Consider the following 20626-nt stretch of genomic DNA (forward strand, 5'->3'; position numbering starts at 1 on the left):
ACACTCGACAATGTCTCAGTATTTCATTGTCAAAGAGGAGTTTAAAAAATTAAACCAAATTAATTTTGCAAAACCTCTGGAAAGTGCATTTTCCCCGTGATAGAGGATAACTTCCCCAAATTTCTCTAAAGTAAGTGTTTATATCAGTATGCTAAAATGAAGTAATTCTGAGTCACTAGGCACCCTATTGTGGTTTTACTGCATAAAATGATAATTAACTGGAATGACGTTTGTTTGCTATACTTACATAATCAAACTTTACAAGCCATGAAATTAATTGCACTCTTTTTGTTTCTGTTGAATGCCTAAGAAGTTTTCTAAAAAAAAAAAATGTAAAGGCACTGTCATAATTTGGAGTTGAGTAATTTCTCCAGTTACTGTATAACCTGCATAACCTTTTTTTGTCTTGAAGTCATTGTGTTTGTATAAGAAATAATTGTTAGAAACATTTGATAATGTACAAAGTAGTCTATAATGACACTGTTTAGTACATTTTTATTTTTTATTACATCCCACTTTTTGTAAATATCCTCAAAGAAGCTTGATAATAAAATGTATTTCCATATCACCATACTTTTCCATGTGAAAACCTGAGCCTATCTCTAGTAGAGGTATCCAAAGAATATTTTATTTGGTTGTGTTCTTTTCCCAGGCTTTGGTAATAGAACTGTTTTGGAAATAGTATTTGTAAATGAAACCAATGCTATATTTAAGAACACAGATTTTTTTTTTAAAATCTGACTAAAATAAAAAACAACTCATTATTACAATTTTATACAAAATTTGAGATAATAACCTCAAGGTCTCACTTCTTGGAATGAAAGTTTGGAATAATTTTAGGTTTTTCAGAAACTACCATCAAATATTCCACTACTGCAACTACCGAAAGACTTAAGTTAAATACCTAACACCAAAGTACATGTATAGGTGTCAAGAAGCATTGCCTCTTTCCCCTTAATCATAAAAACTATTAAATAATTGCGAAGGGCCAACTATGGGCATTTTAATCTTCTAAAAATTCTCCAACCGAGTCTTTAAGGGTGGCTAGGAATGGCCCAAAGTTGAGCAGCATCTGAAAAATAAGGCCTCCATCTTCCTATAATTTAGCGTGAGATAGAGAATGCTAGTCCTGTTCTCAGTGAAGCCAAAGAAGCAATGAGAAACAACCATTCATCACTCTGCCAATGAATTTCCAATATAGTTAAGCTATAAATTCAAGACATATAGCTAGTATTCTTTTTCTTTAATTTCACAAATTTGTGTTGCTTATATAACAGTCCTTCATAAAGTCCATATGTCTGCTATTAATAAAAGTTTTTTGAACCAAAAAATGAGAACTTATAGAACTAAATCTTGACAATTATCTGAAAATAAGAGAGAATTAACTCAATTTAGAAAATTATTCCTCCTAAGCAGTCTGGATTTATTCTAAGTCATATTTTAAATACCTGTTAGGTTTATTGGTTTTACTGTGACTTTAAAAATTTTTTAATCTAATTTTAATTATAAAATTCACAGAAGAATATGGTAAAAAATTCAAATACCAAAAAGGAGGACAAATTAAAAAAAAGTAAGTCTTTTTCCACCCCTCAAACCAGACTGGGATATTTACTAGTGATTATTGAAGTTCATAGCAATATAAGGCCTACCTCAAGAAAGAAGAAAAATTTCAAATAACCTAACCTACTGTCTAAAGGAATTAGAAAAGGAAGAACAAAGCCCAAAGTTAGTAGATGGAAGGAAATAATAATTATAAGAGAGGAAATAAAATAGAGACCAAAAAACAACAGAAAACATCAATGAAACCAAGAGCTGGCTTTTTGAAAAGATAAACAAAATTGATAAACCATTTTGCAAAATTGATAAACCTTTAGCCAGGCTCATCGAGAAAAAAGAGAGGACCCAAATAAACAAAATAAGAAAGAGGAGACACAGCTGTACTACTGAGATACAAAAAAAAATAAGAGAATACTACCAATAATTATATGCCAACAAAGTGGACAACCTAGAAGAAATGGAAAAATTTCTAGAAACATACAACCTGCCAAGACTGAGTTAAGAAACAGACAATCTGAACAGTTCAGACCAGTCATTAGTAGTGAAATTGAATTTGTAATTAATAAAAAACCTCCCAGCAAACCAAAGTTCAGGCTTCACAGGGGAATTCTAAACATACTAAGAAAAGCTAATACCTATCCTTCTCAAACTATTCCAAAAACTGAAGAGAATGGAATGCTCCCAAATTCATTCTACAAGACCACCATTATTACCCTAGTACCAAAACCAGATAAGGACTCTAACAAAAGAAGAAAATTACAGTCCAGTATCTCTGATGAATATAGATGCAAAAAATCCTCGTTAAGTTAGCAAACTGAATCCAACAATATATAAAAAGGATCACACACCATGATCAAGTGGGATGTATTCCAGGGACACGAGGATAGTTCAATATTTGCAAATCAATCAGTGTGACCCACTACATTAACAAAAGGATAAAAATCATATGATCATCTCAAAAGAGATAGAAGCAGCATCTGACAAAATTTAACAGTCATTCATGATAAAAACTCTCAACAAAGTTGATATAGAGGGAACATATCTCAACATAATAAAGGCCACTTAACCACACTCAATAGGGAAAAGCTGAAAATCTTCCCTCTAAAATCCAAATTGGAAGGGAAAAAATAAAATGGTCTCTATTTGCAGATGACATGATACTGTACATAGAAAACCCTAAAGTCTCCACCAAAAAACTGTTAGAACTAACGAATTCAGTAAAGTTGCAGGATACAAGATTAATACACAGAAATCTGTTGCTTTTCTATACACAAATAATGAACTATCAGAGAAAGCCAGAAAACAATCCCATTTGAAATCGGCATCAAAAAGAATAAAGTATCTAGGAATAAATAATCAAGAAGGTGGAAGACCTATACTCTGACAGCTATAAAACACTGAGGAAGGAATCTGAAAATGATACAAAGAAACGGAAATATATCCTATGTTCTTGGATTGGAAGAATTAATATTGTTAAAATGTCAATACTACCCAAAAGCAATCTACAGATTTAATGCAATCCCCATCAAAATACCCATGACATTTTTCACACAACTAGAACAAATAATCCTAAAATTAATATGGAACCACAAAAGACCCAAATTCCCAAAGCAATCTTGAGAAAAAAGAACAACGCTGATGGTATCATGCTCCCTGACTTCAGACTTGACTACAAAGCTACAGTTATCAAAACAGCGTATTGGCACAAAAAACAGACACAGATCAATGGAACAGAACAGAGAGCCCAGAAATAAACTCACGCACCTATGGTCAATTAATCTACAACAAAGGAGGAAAGAATATACAATGGAGAAGACAGTCCCTTTAATAACTAGTGATTATTGGGCATCCTTTCCTTACTTTTTATATAAAAGTAAGTATCACTGAACAGAAAACAACCAGTCCGCATTTAGTGTTTTAATTGCTGTGAAATTACGTCTAATTATTTCTTTAAACGTAGCTTTTCTCCAACAAAAATGGAATCATAACTGCAAAACATTTTGCACCCTACTTTTTCACTTACTAAATCTTAGCAATCTATGTCAGAACATACTACTCTACCTCATTTTAAAAATATATGGATAGTTCTATTTAATCAGTCCCCTGTGAATGGCCAGTTGTTTCCAGTTATAAAACCAATCAGAATTCACGTTTACATTTTAAAATAAAAATACAGCAACTAGCTTTATTAATTAGAGGAAACCCAATAATAAGTTTCATTAAATTGAGAACACACATTTGTACCAAGAATCAAACACAATCTTAAAAGATCAATTTTCAGTTGTACTGTATGGGCTATTTTTATTGGCTGTGAAGAGAGAAAATATTTTAATACTTATTTTACCTGTGATATATAAAATGTGTTCCCTTTATTCTAGTTTCTTAGGCCAACTTGGGAGTAGAAAGTCCAAACTGAAATATCACCGCCAAGCAAGTTCACCAAACCCAGCTACGGGTGATGGAGAGGGTTTTGACTGACATGCATTCATCTGATGATTTCTACCATGAAGTCTCTGATGAGGTATCAAGGCAAAAAAGTTAAATCTTTCTCCCATCTTCGTAGGATTCATTAACATATCATAGCCCTGAAGTAACTGCTGCCTCAGTGATGGCTCATCTGATTTATCTAAAAGAACCTGAAAAGAAAAAGATTTCTTAGTGAAAATAACCAGGAGAAAGGATTCCTAGTTATTTGCAGCAATACTAATGACTATTAGCTATTCAATAAAACAGTGCTTAAAATGTAATTTCTGATCATCTACCTTAGAATCATGGTGTGTTTATTAAAGACACAGGTTGCTGTGACCCAAACCTATGGATTTGTATGTTTAGCAAATATTCCCAGGTGCTTTGATCTACACTGAAGGGTTAAGATGTCTTCAAAACAGTTGTAAAATTCATACTCATACAGGCAGTCAAGTTTTCTTAACAAACGTGAATATTATCTGCAAGTCTTCATTTTACCTCAGAAGAGATGCATGGAACTTACCAGGCTGCTCCACCCCCAGGCTGTCTGGTTACACTGAACCCTATACTACTGAAAAGACTGGAATACCAAGGATCTGACTAACAACAAGAGCATTAAGGCCAAGTGAACTTAAAATATTTATTGAAATAGTATGAAATTAAAATATTTAATAACAGTGAAATAACATAAATCATTACCTTCAGCCGGACATCAATGCCCATATTTCTTAAAAATGTTTGCTGTTTTATTGGACCCAGAGAAGCTACTTTCCCCTGGGACATTCTGCGCAAGTAACTGAAATCCACGTCAGCTGTGAGGTCTGCTGTTCCCGGGGCAATTAAGACATCATGAAGCCTGTGGCCACAAAACCCCTTGAACATAATTTTTTAAATGATGAGTTTTTGTACCTTTATGGTTATCATTATCAAGATTAAAGAAATGCTATCATTTTAGTACATTTTACATAACAACTGTTAAAAAGGAAAATATAGCCGATATCAGTGGTTTACAAACTCTTACCAAATAGCACCCTTTCTTCAAATGAGATGCTATGTGGAAAACCCACTATAAAGTGCTATGTTATAGTGCCTGAAGATGCTGCCTTTGACAGTTTAAAATTTTCATTAATGCCCATAGTGATGAAGTATAAGAGAGAATTCTCCAGATGAATTCAGGATACCAGAACCTAGATGGTGTTTTACAAAGTGTATCCATCAACTATATGCATCAGAATCACCTGACAGCAAAGTGACTATACTCCAATAAAAATTATTAAAAAAAAAAATCACCTGAGAACATGTTACTGGACTCTACCCAGACCTAGCAAATCAGAATCCTGGAGATAAGCCTAGAGAATCAGTGCTTAAAGAAAAAAAAACTCTCCAGGTTTTTCTTTAAATGAACAAAGTTAGAAATTGAGAAACACCGATCTAGAAAATGACCTAATAACATCTAGTTAAATGTATTTCAGTATAATTAAAGTATATCGAACAGAACTGATCATATTCCAAGACAGCAGTCCCCAACCTTTTTGGCACCAGGGACCGCTTTCGTGGAAGACAATTTTGGGGATGGTTCATGTGGTCATGGGAGCGACGGGTAGCAGATGAGGCTTCGCTCACTGGCCTGCTGCTCACCTCCTGCTGTGCAGCCCGGTTCCTAACAGGCCAAGGACCACTAATGGTCTGAGGCCCAGGGGTTGGGGACCCCTGTTCCAAAAGCGTAAGAAAGGATGTTTAGGAAGGATAAAACAATACACCTGGAAAGGAAAAAACGTGTTGAAAATATGACAGAAAAGGTTTGATTACAGTAGCTAGATCAAATCTATAAAAAGTAACAACGGGGGCTTCCCTGGTGGCACAGTGGTTGAGAGTCCGCCTGCCAATGCAGGGGACACAGGTTCGTGCCCCGGTCCAGGAAGATCCCACATGCCGCGGAGCGGCTGGGCCCGTGAGCCATGGCCACTGAGCCTGCGCGTCCGGAGCCTGTGCCCCGCAATGGGAGAGGCCACAACAGTGAGAGGCCCGCGTACCGAAAAAAAAAAAAAAATAAAAAATAAAGTAACAATGTTTTTTTAAATGAAGGAGGGGAAATTTTTAAGAACTTTTAAGAAAATCTTTCAATTTGAATTATTCAGATGCTTACTAGGATCTATGCAAACCTAGGTTCTGCAACTTAAGGAATAATGCAGACAATCCAGACCCTGTTCAAAGGAGAGGTGGACAGTAAGATACAGGGTTAAGGGTAATTATAATAACATGGATTAATTATAAAATAATGTAATACAACAGTGCTAAGCACTGTAAAAACCAATAAGATAAAAGATCTTCAGTGAGCTTCAAACCTAACAAATGACAACTGTAAGTAAACTACCAGTTAAATTCTGATAAATCATGTGACTGAATTATACTTACTCTGAAGGTATCTGTCTTAGTTCCATCATGACCATAATCAGCAATCAGGGCAGCACCTCCAGTTACTGAAATGCGTTGAGAAAGTTCCTGAATAATAACACCAGCATCAGGACACACTTCCACGTGATCCCTTGTTTCATCACACTAGTAAGGGAACAGTTGAATCAAAATACATCATTCAAAAAACCTGTTTCCTTAGGGTTTTTCTACAATGAGCATTTCTTAGTTACAATAAAAATAAATTCCTTCTCAGGGCTTCCCTGGGTGGGCCAGTGGCTGGAACACCATGCTTCCACTGCAGGGGGCGCATGTTCAGTCCCTGGTCAAGGAACTAAAGTCCCGCATGTAGCACAGCCAAAAAAATTTAAAAAAAAAAAAAAAAAAAAAATTTTTTTAAATAAAAAAAATAAATTCCTTCTCAATATGAATATGTTGTCTACACTCAACTTTTCACATGACATCCTTTCTATTATACAGAACTCCTTGGTTCTCTGATACCCATTCAGTTTACAAAGACATTTTAATTTTAATGCCATTTATAGAAAGGCATATGCCCCCTCAACCCTCCAGATGGCTAAGAACATTATCATTTTATTTATGGTGATTTTACTTCTGTATCGTAATTCATATAAATATATTCCACTGGGTTGAAAGCATGGAAAAGGAATTTTTGTCTGCCTAGAACAGTGTCTGACACATAAGAGACACTGAAAAGTTGTGCTGGCGGAACAAATGATATAAATCCAGTATAACAAAACAGACCCTATTAAAGCAAGTATATCTGCCTTCTTTGGCGGGAAAAGGTACCTCAACGATATGCCCTATATCTAGCAATACCAGCTTATAAACTAGTGTCAATGTACCTGAAGCCCTAATTTCCCAAGATGTTCAACTAAGGGTCCTCAAGAAGTACATACTAGCTTAAAACGTGTATTGACAATAAATAGTAATTCTTACCAACTGGACTAGCAGATATGAAATTTCACTAATTCCTATGATAATGAAAGAATTTTTTTCCTCATTGTGCAAACGTACATTAACTGTTGCTCCCTCCTAACACCTAGTACAAGTGAAGTACTGACCTGCTCTGATGTCTCTGCCTATAATGGCACAGGTCGAAGAGGTACACAGTCAGGCAGACTCAGCCCTTGAGTCTCACCTCATCTACTGCTTACTAGAGACAAGTTACTTAACCTTTCACAGTCTATTTCATATACTAGGCTTATTGTGAGAATTAAATGAAATAATAAACCACTAAGCCTCCAGTGCTATTAAATAAATTACTGTGGTTTGACTATATAAACCATGGGGTCAGCTGCTTCAGGCATAAGGTGACACGACTCAGCGTTCCATGCTGACATTCTTAATATCCTAGACTGCTCTTCAAGACAAGAGGTTCCATTACCATTTGCTCCATCCAAATGAGAGGGAAATCATCACTCCCTTTCTCATAAGTGTACACTGTTCAAGTGAAGACCTAAAAACAATGAACTCCCGGCGGGTTAGCTCTCAGTAGCTTTATGAATTTGTTTCTCACTCAGGTAAATTAGCCAGAGTATGAAAAAGTAGAAATGCTCACAAGCACTTAGGCTGACATTTTAAACTTAAGCTTTGCAATGAAAACTTAATTCATAGGTTTACGTTTAAAAGCTCTTCTGCTTTTAAAATCGATAACTTCTAAGGCAGAAATTCTTAGTTATGGTCCAGAAAGTAGAAATCATCTTTTTCTGAGCTCGAAAAAAAGGGAATAAAACAGGCAATCTAAAGCTCAAACATTCCTGAGAAGTACAGGTGTTTTGAACGTTTAAACTCAAACCGAAGATACACAAGCTCTTGCAATTATTCCTTGAGGACAATAGAAAGAAGGAGTAATCAAATTTTAATTTGGGTGGAAGCATGAGAAAAAAGGCATGCTCTAACAGTAGCCCAAAGAGAGTGATACAACTTACCTAATAATAGTTTTGAGAATTAAATGAGAAAATAGAGTAACAGGGGCTTCCCTGGTGGTGCAGTGGTTAAGAATCCACCTGCCAATGCAGGGGACATGGGTTCGAGCCCGGGTCTGGGAAGATCCCACATGCCGCGGAGCAACTAAGCCTGTGTGCCACAACTACTGAGCCTGTGCTCTAAAGCCCACGAGCCACAACTACTGAGCCTGCACTCTAGAGCCCACGAGCCACAAATACTGAGCTTGCATGCCACAACTACTGAAGCCCGCGCACCTAGAGCCTGTGCTCTGCAACAAGAGAAGCCACCGCAATGAGAAGCCTGCACACCGCAACAAAGAGGAGCCCCCACTCGCTGCAACTAGAGAAAGCCAGCGCACAGCAACGAAGATCCAGTGCAGCCAAAAATAAATTTAAAAAAAAAGAGTAATACATACAAAATATTCAATAAATATTGTTACTTTACACTGTACTACATTGTTTTCACAGATACATAACTTCCTGTCAAGTAGACAATATTGTCACCATTTGATAGAGAACTGAGGTAAACACAGACAGTCAGGGACCTGCTGAGTAAGCACTTACTTTCTTATTACATTAAGGTTACACAGCTAAGAAATGATTTGAACCCAGTCTCCTGACTCTAAATCCTGTGCGTTTTCACTATTAATAAAAAGCACCTTTCATGTTACAAGGAACTCTAAAATACTAACTCAGAAAATAAGACTGAAGATTTGGTTGGCAATAAACTAAGAAAAAAAAAATTATTCCTACTTGTATGAAGGCTTCTGCTGGGGTGGCACAAGGCGCCAAAACAAATCTCAGTTTATCAGAAACCTGTGGGTCAATATCAACGAGTACTTCTCGCCATCCGTGTGGTGTTTTCTAAACACAAAATAACACATAAGAACAAATTTTTGCAAGTTCTCAAAATTGCCTCTACCAAAATAACTTTTCTCCTCTTAGCATATACAAGATAGATAACTAACATTTACAGAGCACTTTACCACTTAAATTATTTAAAGGCATTACTTCATTTCCTTTTAACAGTATGAGTAGAATGATAGATGCAAACTATTAATGCTGTTTAGATAAGAAATGGAGGAGGAAATAAGCAACATGGAAAGTGCCCCCAAAATGGAAAACAGACTTAGGAGGACTAATCAGACGCTTCTGCCAACAAATTACTACATAATAATATATACTCTTAGCCCTACAAGTTACCAGTACATGTGCATTACCACCAAATCTTAAATCTCCTCACAGAAAGAATGAAGAAAATTTTTAATTTTTGGAATTTAAAAATAGTTGCTAAAAAATAATCCTTCATTGCACTACAGTGATTTACTATCTTACATTCTCATACATCTTTATCCCAGAAGAATTAAGAATCCTTAATATCCTAAGAACTAAGAATTCTTAATATTTCACTTTTGCCTTTCAATTATTTATATTCATCAAACTTCCAGATATAGCTAACTTCAACAATAATTAAACACCATAAATGTTTATTCTTACAACATAAGGCCCTTTGTTATTCAGTTATAAATGTGACTTCTTTCCCATCAATACCTGAAACTTATGCACAGGAAGAACATCGAAAAATTCATGTGCAAGATAAAAGCTGTACTCTATTTAAAAACAGAAGAAAAAAATTAACATTTCAGCATTTTCAAGGCAATCAATTGGTTGTTTTGAACATTAACAAAAAGAAAATGCATAGTTCTTCGTAATGCAACTTGTGATGCTTCCATAATTATAATTTCCACAGAATCACCCACCTCTTCATGGCAAACCTACTGTGCAGAACATACATAGGAACAATTATTACTATTTCCACTTTCCGCATAGAGGGTCAGAGCTGAAATATCCCAGTTATCAGTTTAATGTTTTATTCATCACCAGGCCCAAAAGAAATCAGAACTCAAATTTGTTAGCTGGAAGAGGATTTGAATTTCCTAAAATCATCCAAGATGCTTAAGGCCAGGAATGGCTGTGGTGCCTTGGCCAAGGTCAGACCACCACTTTAGGTTTGAGCTGGGGCTCGTCAATATAACATTCTTGAGGAGTGAAGGGATTCTCCTACCACCCCTTGCTTGCCTCTAGGCAAGTAAGGATGATCAAAAGATGAGATAATTAAAGTAAACTCATCTACTAACACTGCTTCCTTTGGGCCCCACTGCCTTGGGCTACTTCATCATCAGTACTATCTGAGGGGTAGGGAAAAAATAAAAAGTACAACCGGGATCCATGTTTTGGTTTTGGTTTGCTTTGGTTTTTGCAACACCACATGAAATTATTTTCTAACACAATGCTGTTCTCTATAGGTAAGGGACTTGGCAGCCCTAACTCAATCTACTACATTGCTCTACAAGGTTGTGGTCACCCATCACTACTGTGAGGGGTTGTGATCAAAATTCTTTAATTAATCAATGTAAAATAATTACCTTTTGGAACATCTTGCACATCTCGGTACCAGGAAATTGGAATTCCAGACTTAGTGACACCTTTCATATATACTGGGGATCCAGCATTTCGCTCTAATAGGACCTTCTCTTCCGTCAACGTTAATGCTTGAATCTCACTTAATTTTTGGCTCACCTCTACCAGATGTATTGAAATGTCACAGTTTTTCAGCACAGATGCAAGCTGACTGAACACCTAAATATAAAAAGAAGAAACTGGCAAAAGCTTGTTGAGTAGATTTTAGGTTTTCTAACCATTTACCTCAATAATTTGCTCATGTCACAGCAAAAGTAATAATTGGTTTCAGAGAACCTCACACAAGTCACTCTCCAGCAGTCTATGAGCATCATAACCTACCGGAGTTATTAAACATGGTCCATATAAGAAACAAACAGTACATAGTACACAGTACAGTTTGGTTTCCTACTGATAAAAATGAGAATTAGGACTAACAAATGAAAATAAAAGCTTTAGCATCCAATAAAAACAATGATTCAGATTAGGGAGTCTAAAAAAAGACCCAAGAAATAAAATGTATATAGCCTTGATTTTTTTTAACTTTGAAAAAAACAGATTTATTACTTATAAGACCTGAAAATTATTATACACATCACACCTGGGGCCACACAGCAAGTTCATGGGTAAAGAGCTAGGCTTGATTTTAAAAAGCTGCTATGGGGGCTTCCCTGGTGGCGCAGTGGTTGAGAATCTGCCTGCCAATGCAGGGGACACGGGTTCGAGCCCTGGTCTGAAAAGATCCCACATGCCGCGGAGCAACTAGGCCTGTGAGCCACAACTACTGAGCCTGCGCGTCTGGAGCCTGTGCTCCACAACAAGAGAGGCCGCGATAGTGAGAGGCCCGCGCACCGCGATGAAAAGTGGCCCCCACTTGCCGCAACTAGAGAAAGCCCTCGCACAGAAACGAAGACCCAACACAGCCAAAAATAAATAAATAAAATAAAAATAAAAAGCTGCTATGAAGGGAGTATCCCAAAGAAGATCATTGACTAGCCACTGATACAGCAAGTAGGGCCCTAGAAAGTGATGCGAAAGTCAAACTGCTGTATCTCAAGTGATTAGGCCAGCAAACCTTGGGCAGCAGGAAGCTGTGGCAACAGCTTGAAAAAAAAATAAAGAAAAAAAGAAAACGAAAAAGTTGCTATGCCTACAAAAGTCTCACCCCTGAGATGATCAGACTGTATCCACAAGAAATCAGATTTGAATGGCACTAATTACTTGACAGTTTAACTCTGAGGTTCTTTCCCATTTTCAATTTCTTCTTAGCCACACACATTTTTTTGCTACTGTAAACATGAGGAAAAAAGGGAATATACTAATGTTTTATCAGTATCTTAATGCTAAAAATTCAATGCCAATTGCATAAAGTACATCAATATTTTTTTCATTTGAATTTAATACTCACTGGTGATTTGCCTCCTACTTTTGAGACCTGAATATGCAGGTACAGACTGATTAGGACAAGGCGACTTTTCCAAATTTAGTTTTGAGATGAAACTATACATAGAAAAACTTCTCCCCAAGAGAAAAATCCTTCAGAAATATGATCAAAAATAAAGTCTGTAATTACACCTTTGGCTATTTTCTTTACATTCCTTTAAATTCTTTGGCTTTTTAAGAGTTCTCAGGACTTGATCTAGGGAAGCATCCTTTAGACATTTTAAGAGCTGTGGGTATAGTTTGGTGCATATAGTTTGGAGCACGGAATTCAAGGTAGAGCACAGAAACAAGTCTGGTTGTGAACATCTTGTACTGATAAGAGGGTAGCTGCCAAAGATGTTTCCACAGGGGAATGATAAAGCCAAGCGTTTTCTTTCCAAAAGACAAGCATAAAGAATGGATTATGGGGGACAGGGATTAGGAATTTGGGATTAACAAATAAACACTACCATATATAAAATAAACAACAAGGACCTACTGTATAGCTCAAGGAACTATATTCAATATCTTATAATAACCTATAATGGAAAATAATCTGAAAATATATATATAATCACTTTGCTGTACACCTGAAACACTGTAAATCAACTATACTTCAATTAAAAAAAATTTTTTTTAAGAAAAAAAGAGCTTTGGGCTTAATTTTTAAAGTTCTTGAAACAAAATATTGTGTGAGAATCTTATTAAATATTTTATATTCAAATGACTTTGCCAATTTAAAAAGATACAAAATAGAGCCCTGGAAACATAAATCAGTGGGTTACCCCCACCACCAAAAACATACAATACAATAAGGATTCTTATTTGTCAGATATTTGTAAATTTTCTTTGAAAAAAAAATCCTTCAATACTTAATTTCAAGCAGAAATCATATAGCATCAAGAAATTTAAATTTCTTCTTTTTTTCTTTCTTTTTTTTTGCGGTACGTGGGCCTTTCACTGCTGTGGCCTCTCCCGCCTGCGCAGCACAGGCTCCGGACGCACAGGCTCAGGGGCCATGGCTCACGGGCCCAGCCACTCCACAGCATGTGGGATCTTCCCGGACCAGGGCACGAACCCGCAACCCCTGCATCAGCAGGTGGACTCTCAACCACTGCGCCACCTGGGAAGCCCAAGAAATTTAAATTTCTTTAAATTGAATATGCATTTTTTTTACACTGATTTGTCAGGTACACACAAAATAAACTCACAATTTATTTTGGAACATACAATGTAAGTAACTTTGATGTTAGTAGAATATGCCCAGTAGCTATTCATACAGGTTGTACCAAAATATACTTACAAGCAGTACAAGCAGTACATGAGAGTTCCCCTTGCTCCCCATCCTCACCAACCAAGGTCTGACAACATTGGTGTTGTCAGACTTTCTAATTTTGAGGGTACAGGGGTTACTCACTGTGATTTTAATTTTCATTTCCCTGACTAGCAATGAGTCTGAGCATCTTTTTGTTTTCATTAGCCACATGGATTTCCTCTTTTATGACAGGCCTGTTCACATCTTTGGCGTGACTTTTCTGAGTTATCTGTCACCTTCTTACAGATTTAAAGGAGATCTTCGGGGCTTCCCTGGTGGCGCAGTGGTTGAGAATCTGCTTGCCAATGCAGGGGACACAGGTTCGAGCCCTAGTCCAGGAAAAACCCACATGCTACAGAGCAACTAAGCCCATGGGCCACAACTACTGAGCCTGCGAGCCTAGAGCCCGTGCTCTGCAACAAGAGAAGCCACCGCAATGAGAAGCCCTCGCACCACAACGAAGAGTAGCCCCAGCTTGCCGCAACTAGAGAAAGTGTGCACAGCAACAGAAGACCCAACGCAGCCAAAATATTAAAAATAAATAAATAAATAAATCTATAAAAGAAAAAAGTTCTTTATGTATTCTAACTACCAGTTCTTTGTTAGTTATATGTGTTACAAATAACTCCTCCCACTTTGTGTTTTGTCTTGTCACTTTCTTTATGGTGTCTCTGAAGAACAAAATGTTCCTAGTTTCTTTAAAGAACAAAAAAGTTCTTAATTTTAATGTATTTGAAGTTATTAATCTTTTCCTTTATGGCTTCTGCTTTTTATATAACGTAAAAAACTCCCTACTCAGAAGATGAATATATTCTCCCATAATATCTTCTAAATGTTTTATACTTTTAGCTTTTACATTCTCCCCTCACCCCCATTTTTTAAGATTAGAAACATAATAAGTAATGATTCATTATATTATTTTGACATTACATTTTAGCTGAGAAATATGAGATTAAGGAGATAAGACTGAAAACCAAGGAAATCAACAAGTTTTCAAACTCAGTCAAAAGTAACAAGGGTCAGGTACGTGAGACTTTAAGACATTCTTTTATTACTTACCCTCAAAATATCTCCCAAGAGGGTACCCCTGCCTGGGCCCAGTTCCACCAATTGGAAAGCTGCATTTTTTCCAGTAGCTATCCATTCACTGATGAACCATATCCCTAGGAGCTGTGACAAGGAAAGAACTACATTCAAGCATTATAAAAGCATAAAAGTATACCACAATATAAAACTCTATGTAAATAGACTTTACGCCGGAAGGCAAAATGTTTCCTAACAACCATACACGTTATTTAACATGTTAATATATGTATATGCACACAGGAACTTCACTGGGACTACATTAAAACACACACCACTTAGGAAGCTTAATAACAGAAGAAAACACCTAGTTAAAAGGCAGCCTCTACTATAAAAAGTCCCATGACATAGATAAGAAGATATCACTTACCAAAAGGTACTAGTATTTGAAAGCAAACAGACATATGAAATATGATTCTGCCATTTCTTCATATTCATGTAATTTCAATAATTACATGGCTTTAAGTCATAATTAATATTTTTTAATCTCTAGATTTTTCTTCCTTTTGTGTACTATTTTCTATTTCTAAAGTGATCAAAGGTTATATATAGAAATAAATGAACTAGAATTCCTGAAAAGAATTCAAAGTTCTTAAGGAAACTTCTACTGTAAATAGAGCTAAATAAGGGGTATAGGCTATAGAGTGCATTTTGATTCCACTAATTCCTCAGTATTTTTAATCTTTTCTCTCTTCCTTCTTGAGGGAACTCTCAACCTTCTTCTTCACCTTGCCTGTTGTCTCTCTTTGTCTTTCCATTCTCATTTTTTCATCTAGTTCTCCTCTTTTCCAACACCTTTTCTTCCATTTCTTTTCTTTTTCTTTCCTTCTGGCCTTTGTATCTCTACATTTCCTTTTCTACAGTAAAGTATAAACCTTTCAAATGTCCTCGATACCTCTATTACTCTCTATTCCTTCAGTATATAAACCACTAAAAAATTAAAACTCGATGAATCACCGAAAACAAAGCTGTAAAACACTACTGTAGAATACTACTACTTGATCTACTCTCAAATGTTTGATAATTAGTTTCTTCTAGAGTTTACGTTGGATATTACCTCCCCAAAGATCTGACTTATTTCAGGTGAAGTAATGAAATCTCCTTTTTCTCCTAGCATGTCACGGTTCACATAATAGCCCTAAGTAAAAAGAAAAAATGGAGAAAACAAATTAATTTTCAAATAAGCTTTTTAAAACACCCCTCCAAAATCTCACATAATGTATACAATGAGATAAACAAGTTATTTCATAAGAAAGTTCTGTCTTCTAAATAAGCAAAATAAACAGCGTCTTTACGTAAATTTTACAAAGTAACAGTCATTTTGCAGAACTGGTAGAAAAACAATCACTCCTTGACTACAAAGGCAGAAGCCAAGCAGGGGCCCTCTCCACACTGCACAGCTGCCCTCCCTCTCCTGCCTCCACACAAAGACCCTGGCTGCCCCGCAAGCCCCTCGCCCAACCTCTCCCACTGTGTTTCAAATCAGCCCTGCCTGCTCTTGAGGCTGCTTCTTGACCTGGGTGCTGGTGACACAGGAGTGTTCACTTTGTCAAAATTCATCAAGCCGGGGCTTCCCTGGTGGCGCAGTGGTTGAGAGTCTGCCTGCCGATGCAGGGGACACGGGTTCGTGCCCCGGTCTGGGAGGATCCCACATGCCACGGAGCGGCTGGGCCCGTGAGCCATGGCCGCTGAGCCTGTGCATCCGGAGCCTGTGCTCCGCAATGGGAGAGGCCACAACAGTGAGAGGCCCGCGTACCGCAAAAAAAAAAAAAAAAAAATTCATCAAGCTGTATAAATGTGATTTTGCATTTTTCTATGTGAATGTTATATCTTAATAAAAAGTTGATTTTTTTGTTTGCTTTTGTTTTGTTTTGTTTTTAATTTGCCCTGCCTGGCCATACATCCTTGCCATCACAAATGTTCTCCTTTCTCCTCTCCCATCTCTCCCTGGCAATCTTCTACTCAGTAAGACTGAATCTGCTCAAATGCCATCTTCTCTGACCTCCTCCTCCAGCCCTCCAACCTCAGGCAAAACCGCATGCCTCCTTTTCTAAACTTATTTCTTTATATATCTAAATTCTTCACCAGAAGGATTAGTCATTTGGAGGACAGGACTATGTCTTATTTACCTTCATATACCAAGTTTTAGCGTAGTGTCTAGCCTTCAAGAAACACTCAAGAATTGTTTAAAATTTCCCTATGCCCTTCAAGCCCCTTCTTCTACCAGCTTACTCTCAGCAGGTGACCTGGGCTCTGGCCCACACAGGAATTAAAGAATGTTATTAAATAGACTTCCTCAGGTTCCTGACCCCATCCAGCCTCCACTGTTCCCATTCTTTCCTTGGGACTCAAAGGATGAAACACCTACACCTTCTGCTCTTTTCCAAACTTAACCTTGTGCTCTGGCTCAATCACCATTCCTCACATAGCCCCCATGGGCCAGGATCTTTCTATCACAGCTTTCTCTTACAGCTTCAACTTTTCCCCCTCAGCATTAGAAATTTAATGAAGTCACTTCCATCTTTAAAAAATTTTTTTCACTCCATACAGCATCTCCCCTCTAGCCTTTCTCTTTCCCTTCGTAAGGAAGTATTTCAGGGGTGGGGTGTGTGTGTGTGTGTGTGAGAAACAAACCACTCTGGCAGTCTAATGATCACTACAGACCCTTCACAGAATGTTTTTAAATGCACAGGACTTAAAACACACAGGACTAAATATGAAATCAATTGAAAAATACTTATCAGGCTTCCCTGGTGGTGCTGTGGTTAAGAATCTGCCTGCCAACACAGGGGACACGGGTTTGAGCCCTGGTCTGGGAAGATCCCACATGCCGCAGAGCAACTAAGTCCGCGAGCCACAACTACTGAAGCCTGCGTGCCTAGAGCCCGTGCTCCGCAACAAGAGAAGCCACCGCAATGAGAAGCCCGCACACTGCAACAAAGAGTAGCCCCCGCTCGCCGCAACTAGAGAAAGCCCGAGCGCAGCAACGAAGACCCAACACAACCAAAACTAAATAAATAAATTTATAAAAAAAGAAAAATAATTATCAAATATTTTAAAAATAAATTTGTGATATAGTAATATATATACACCTTTATAAGTGTATTAAAAAGCAAAATTGAGCTGAAGTTCTAATAAATAATGAAGTTTTGAAGTACAGAGAAGTACAATAGTATTTTGAAATATCATGATCACTCTGTTGTGATATGACAATGTCAGTGATTTCCACTGACGCTAAAATCAGAGTATTGCTGATGGTACTGGTTGTTGCCTATGTTCATAATCAGAGAAACACTAAACTTCAGTTAGAGGTTAATGAAAATAAAAGTGTAATTTTTATTCCCATCCACGTCTACAAACCCCCTGATTTCTATTCAAGGATCCCTAGGTTAAGAACCTCTACTTTACATTTGAGTTACCTCAAGGCTTACTCCTGAAAAACCTTCTCTTCTCTAAGTATACTCTCACTGGTTCCTTTTTTTTTTTTTTTTACTGGTTCCTTTTTATTTTAACGTCATCTATATACTGATGATGACCAAATTTATATATGCATGCCCAATCTTTCTCACCAACTCCAGACTCTTATGGCCAACAGCTCACTTACTATCTCCACCTGATGTCACTGCCAACACAATGTACATGAATGCACCTCCTAAAGGTTTCCCATTGCACTAACACAAAAATCTAAATTTCATGAAAGCACTGCATGAACTGGTTCCTCTCCAAATTCATCTCATACTACTTTCCTCATCATCAAACCCTCCCACCCGCCAGTCACTGCCCTGCAGCCACACTGGTGCCCTTCTCTTCTCTGTGTACCAAAGCATTTCCCAGCTTAAAAACCTTGTGTTTCTGGATCCTCTGCTGGGAACCCACTTCTCCCAGACTTTTGCCGGGCTGGCCCATCCCCATCCTTCAAGCCTCAGCTCAAATGTACTGGCCTTCCCCGACCACCTACCTAAGGAACTTCTACAATCCCTATTCCCACCACAGTATTTGCTTTCAATCCCTATTAACGCAGTTTTGTTTGTTTGTTTTTTCCTCCCTCAGAAGCACTTACAACAATCCACAATGATCTTGTTTAATTATTTGTTTCCTTGTTTATGGTTCATTATCTCACTAGAACATAAGCGCCATGCTCCACTGTCCACTGCAGTATTCCCAGAGCCTGAGACAGTGTTTGGCACATATGGCGCCTCAATAAATGGATAAATGATGAGTGGACCTCAACTCTAACCCAGAGATGTTTGTTTTAAAGCTTCTCCTTATCTGAGCTTTTGGTACATTGTAACACTGCATTCAGGCATTAAAGGATCTCTTCCATTACTAAACCTCTGGACCCTGAGTCACTCTACTATATCCAACAGCAAAAGGCCAAACGAATCCCAGGATTCCACAGATCTCATATTTCAACCCAACAAAAGGTGAAACATTCTAAAATAAAAGGACCACAGGCTTTCACCAAGTGACTTTGTAGAGCAGACAAGGAAATGAAGGTCAAAAACCTGTGACAGGGCTTCCCTGGTGGCGCAGTGGTTGAGAGTCTGCCTGCCGATGCAGGGGACACGGGTTCATTTCCCGGTCCGGGAAGATCCCACATGCTGCGGAGCGGCTGGGCCCGTGAGCCATGGCCGCTGAGCCTGCGCGTCCGGAGCCTATGCTCCGCAACGGGAGAGGCCACGGCAGTAAGAGGCCCGCGTACTGCAAAAAACCCCCCCCCAAAAAAACCAAACAAAAACCTGTGACAATGCCTAATGCTAGAACGTAAACGCCCAGACCTTCCATTCTCAATGGAATACGCTTCCAGCGCCTGCTGATGCCATCCCAACACAGCTTTCCAGGCACTAAATTCGTATTTCCTGTTGCCTATTGGACATTTCCACCTGAGTCCCATAAACACTTCAAATTCAAAGAGTTCGGACTGAACTCTTTCCTACCTCTACCTCCACCTGAACTCACTTCTTCCTGAAAAATGACTCCAGTATCTACCATAAACCCAGGTAGGGAAGTCATCATTCCTTCACCTCATAAATCCAATCGGTTACATCGTCCCCTGAACATCTTTGTAACTTGTCCTCTCTTTAAAGCCACTGCCGCTGACTTGACCCAGCCCTGACCAACTGACAGATTCATTTATGTGTCCCCAGGTCTTCGAGCGTGGCTCTTCCCCTGGAAGGCAACTGCCAGGGCTGAGGACCTTCGGGGTCCTCTCTGAGCATATCCTCCTGGTTCACAGCTCGCAGCGCAGCTAGAGCGGGCCTGGCCCCCGGGCTCCCCGACCCATACCTTGGCTGGGTTGGTCAAGACCTCCTTCATGTACTCGGCCACGGTGATGGGACCAGTAGACTTGATTTTGTACGTAAGATGCCGCAGCATAGGGGTCACCGGGTTGTTTTCTGCCGGCTCATTCCCGGAGCTGAAGTACTTTCCTCTCCAAAGACAAGTAAAGACTGTAGAAAACACACATTAAACGGCATTCATTAGAAACCTTAGTACTGGCATCTACACAGCAGCCGGAGTGATTTCAAAGCGGCTTCGTCAACCCTCCACCTCGGCCAAAGCCAGGAAAGCGGTCTCGGGCCCTCAGCACGCCCAAAGGGCGCAGCAGGCACGCGCTTGGCCCACGACCACACAGCCCTTTCGTGTCTGACGCTGGACTCCAGGCTGCAGCCCAGAGCGCCCCGGAGCCCCCTCAACTGGAGAAGGCGCCCCGGGCGGTTTTCGCGGCAACGGGGGCTCGGGCACCGCAACTGCTTACCTGCGCGCACGGCGTACAGCCGCCCGGCGCCTGCCGCAGCCAAGAAGCTCATCTCAGACACCGCAGGAAGCTGCCAGCCACCCGTAGGTAGGGAGTGCTCCTATTTCCGGGGGAGGACACGCCCCGTGCAGGAAGTACGTCACCCGGCCAAGCGGAAGGAAGCTTTGGGCCGTGCGCGTGAGC

At 38.7% G+C, this 20626-nt stretch overlaps 1 protein-coding gene across 1 annotated transcript; it reads right to left on the reverse strand.

Moving 5' to 3' along the window:
• Window positions 1-3733: 3733 nt before the first annotated feature.
• On the reverse strand, window positions 3734-20495 carry NDUFAF7 (NADH:ubiquinone oxidoreductase complex assembly factor 7). The gene is made up of 10 exons (XM_065891675.1): window positions 20444-20495; window positions 19972-20135; window positions 15743-15823; window positions 14662-14772; window positions 10832-11045; window positions 9957-10015; window positions 9159-9269; window positions 6439-6582; window positions 4723-4896; window positions 3734-4193 (listed from the first exon to the last, which is right to left on the reverse strand). The coding sequence occupies exons 1-10, from the start codon at window positions 20493-20495 to the stop codon at window positions 3978-3980; spliced, it is 1326 nt and encodes a 441-aa protein (XP_065747747.1). The 3' UTR covers window positions 3734-3977.
• Window positions 20496-20626: the final 131 nt, after the last annotated feature.

This window comes from Phocoena phocoena, chromosome 14, assembly GCF_963924675.1.
Source record: "Phocoena phocoena chromosome 14, mPhoPho1.1, whole genome shotgun sequence".
Taxonomy (NCBI): Eukaryota; Metazoa; Chordata; class Mammalia; order Artiodactyla; family Phocoenidae; genus Phocoena; species Phocoena phocoena.

Coding starts and splice junctions, on each gene's coding strand:
- NDUFAF7 (XM_065891675.1), bottom strand. CDS start 20,495: ATGAGCTTCTTGGCTGCGGCAGGCGCCGGGCGGCTGTACGCCGTGCGC. Junction 11,046..14,661: donor TCTTGGGAGATATTTTGAGG/GTAAGTAATAAA, acceptor TTTTATATTTAG/GTGTTCAGTCAGCTTGCATC. Junction 4,194..4,722: donor GCATTGATGTCCGGCTGAAG/GTAATGATTTAT, acceptor TTTTCTTTTCAG/GTTCTTTTAGATAAATCAGA.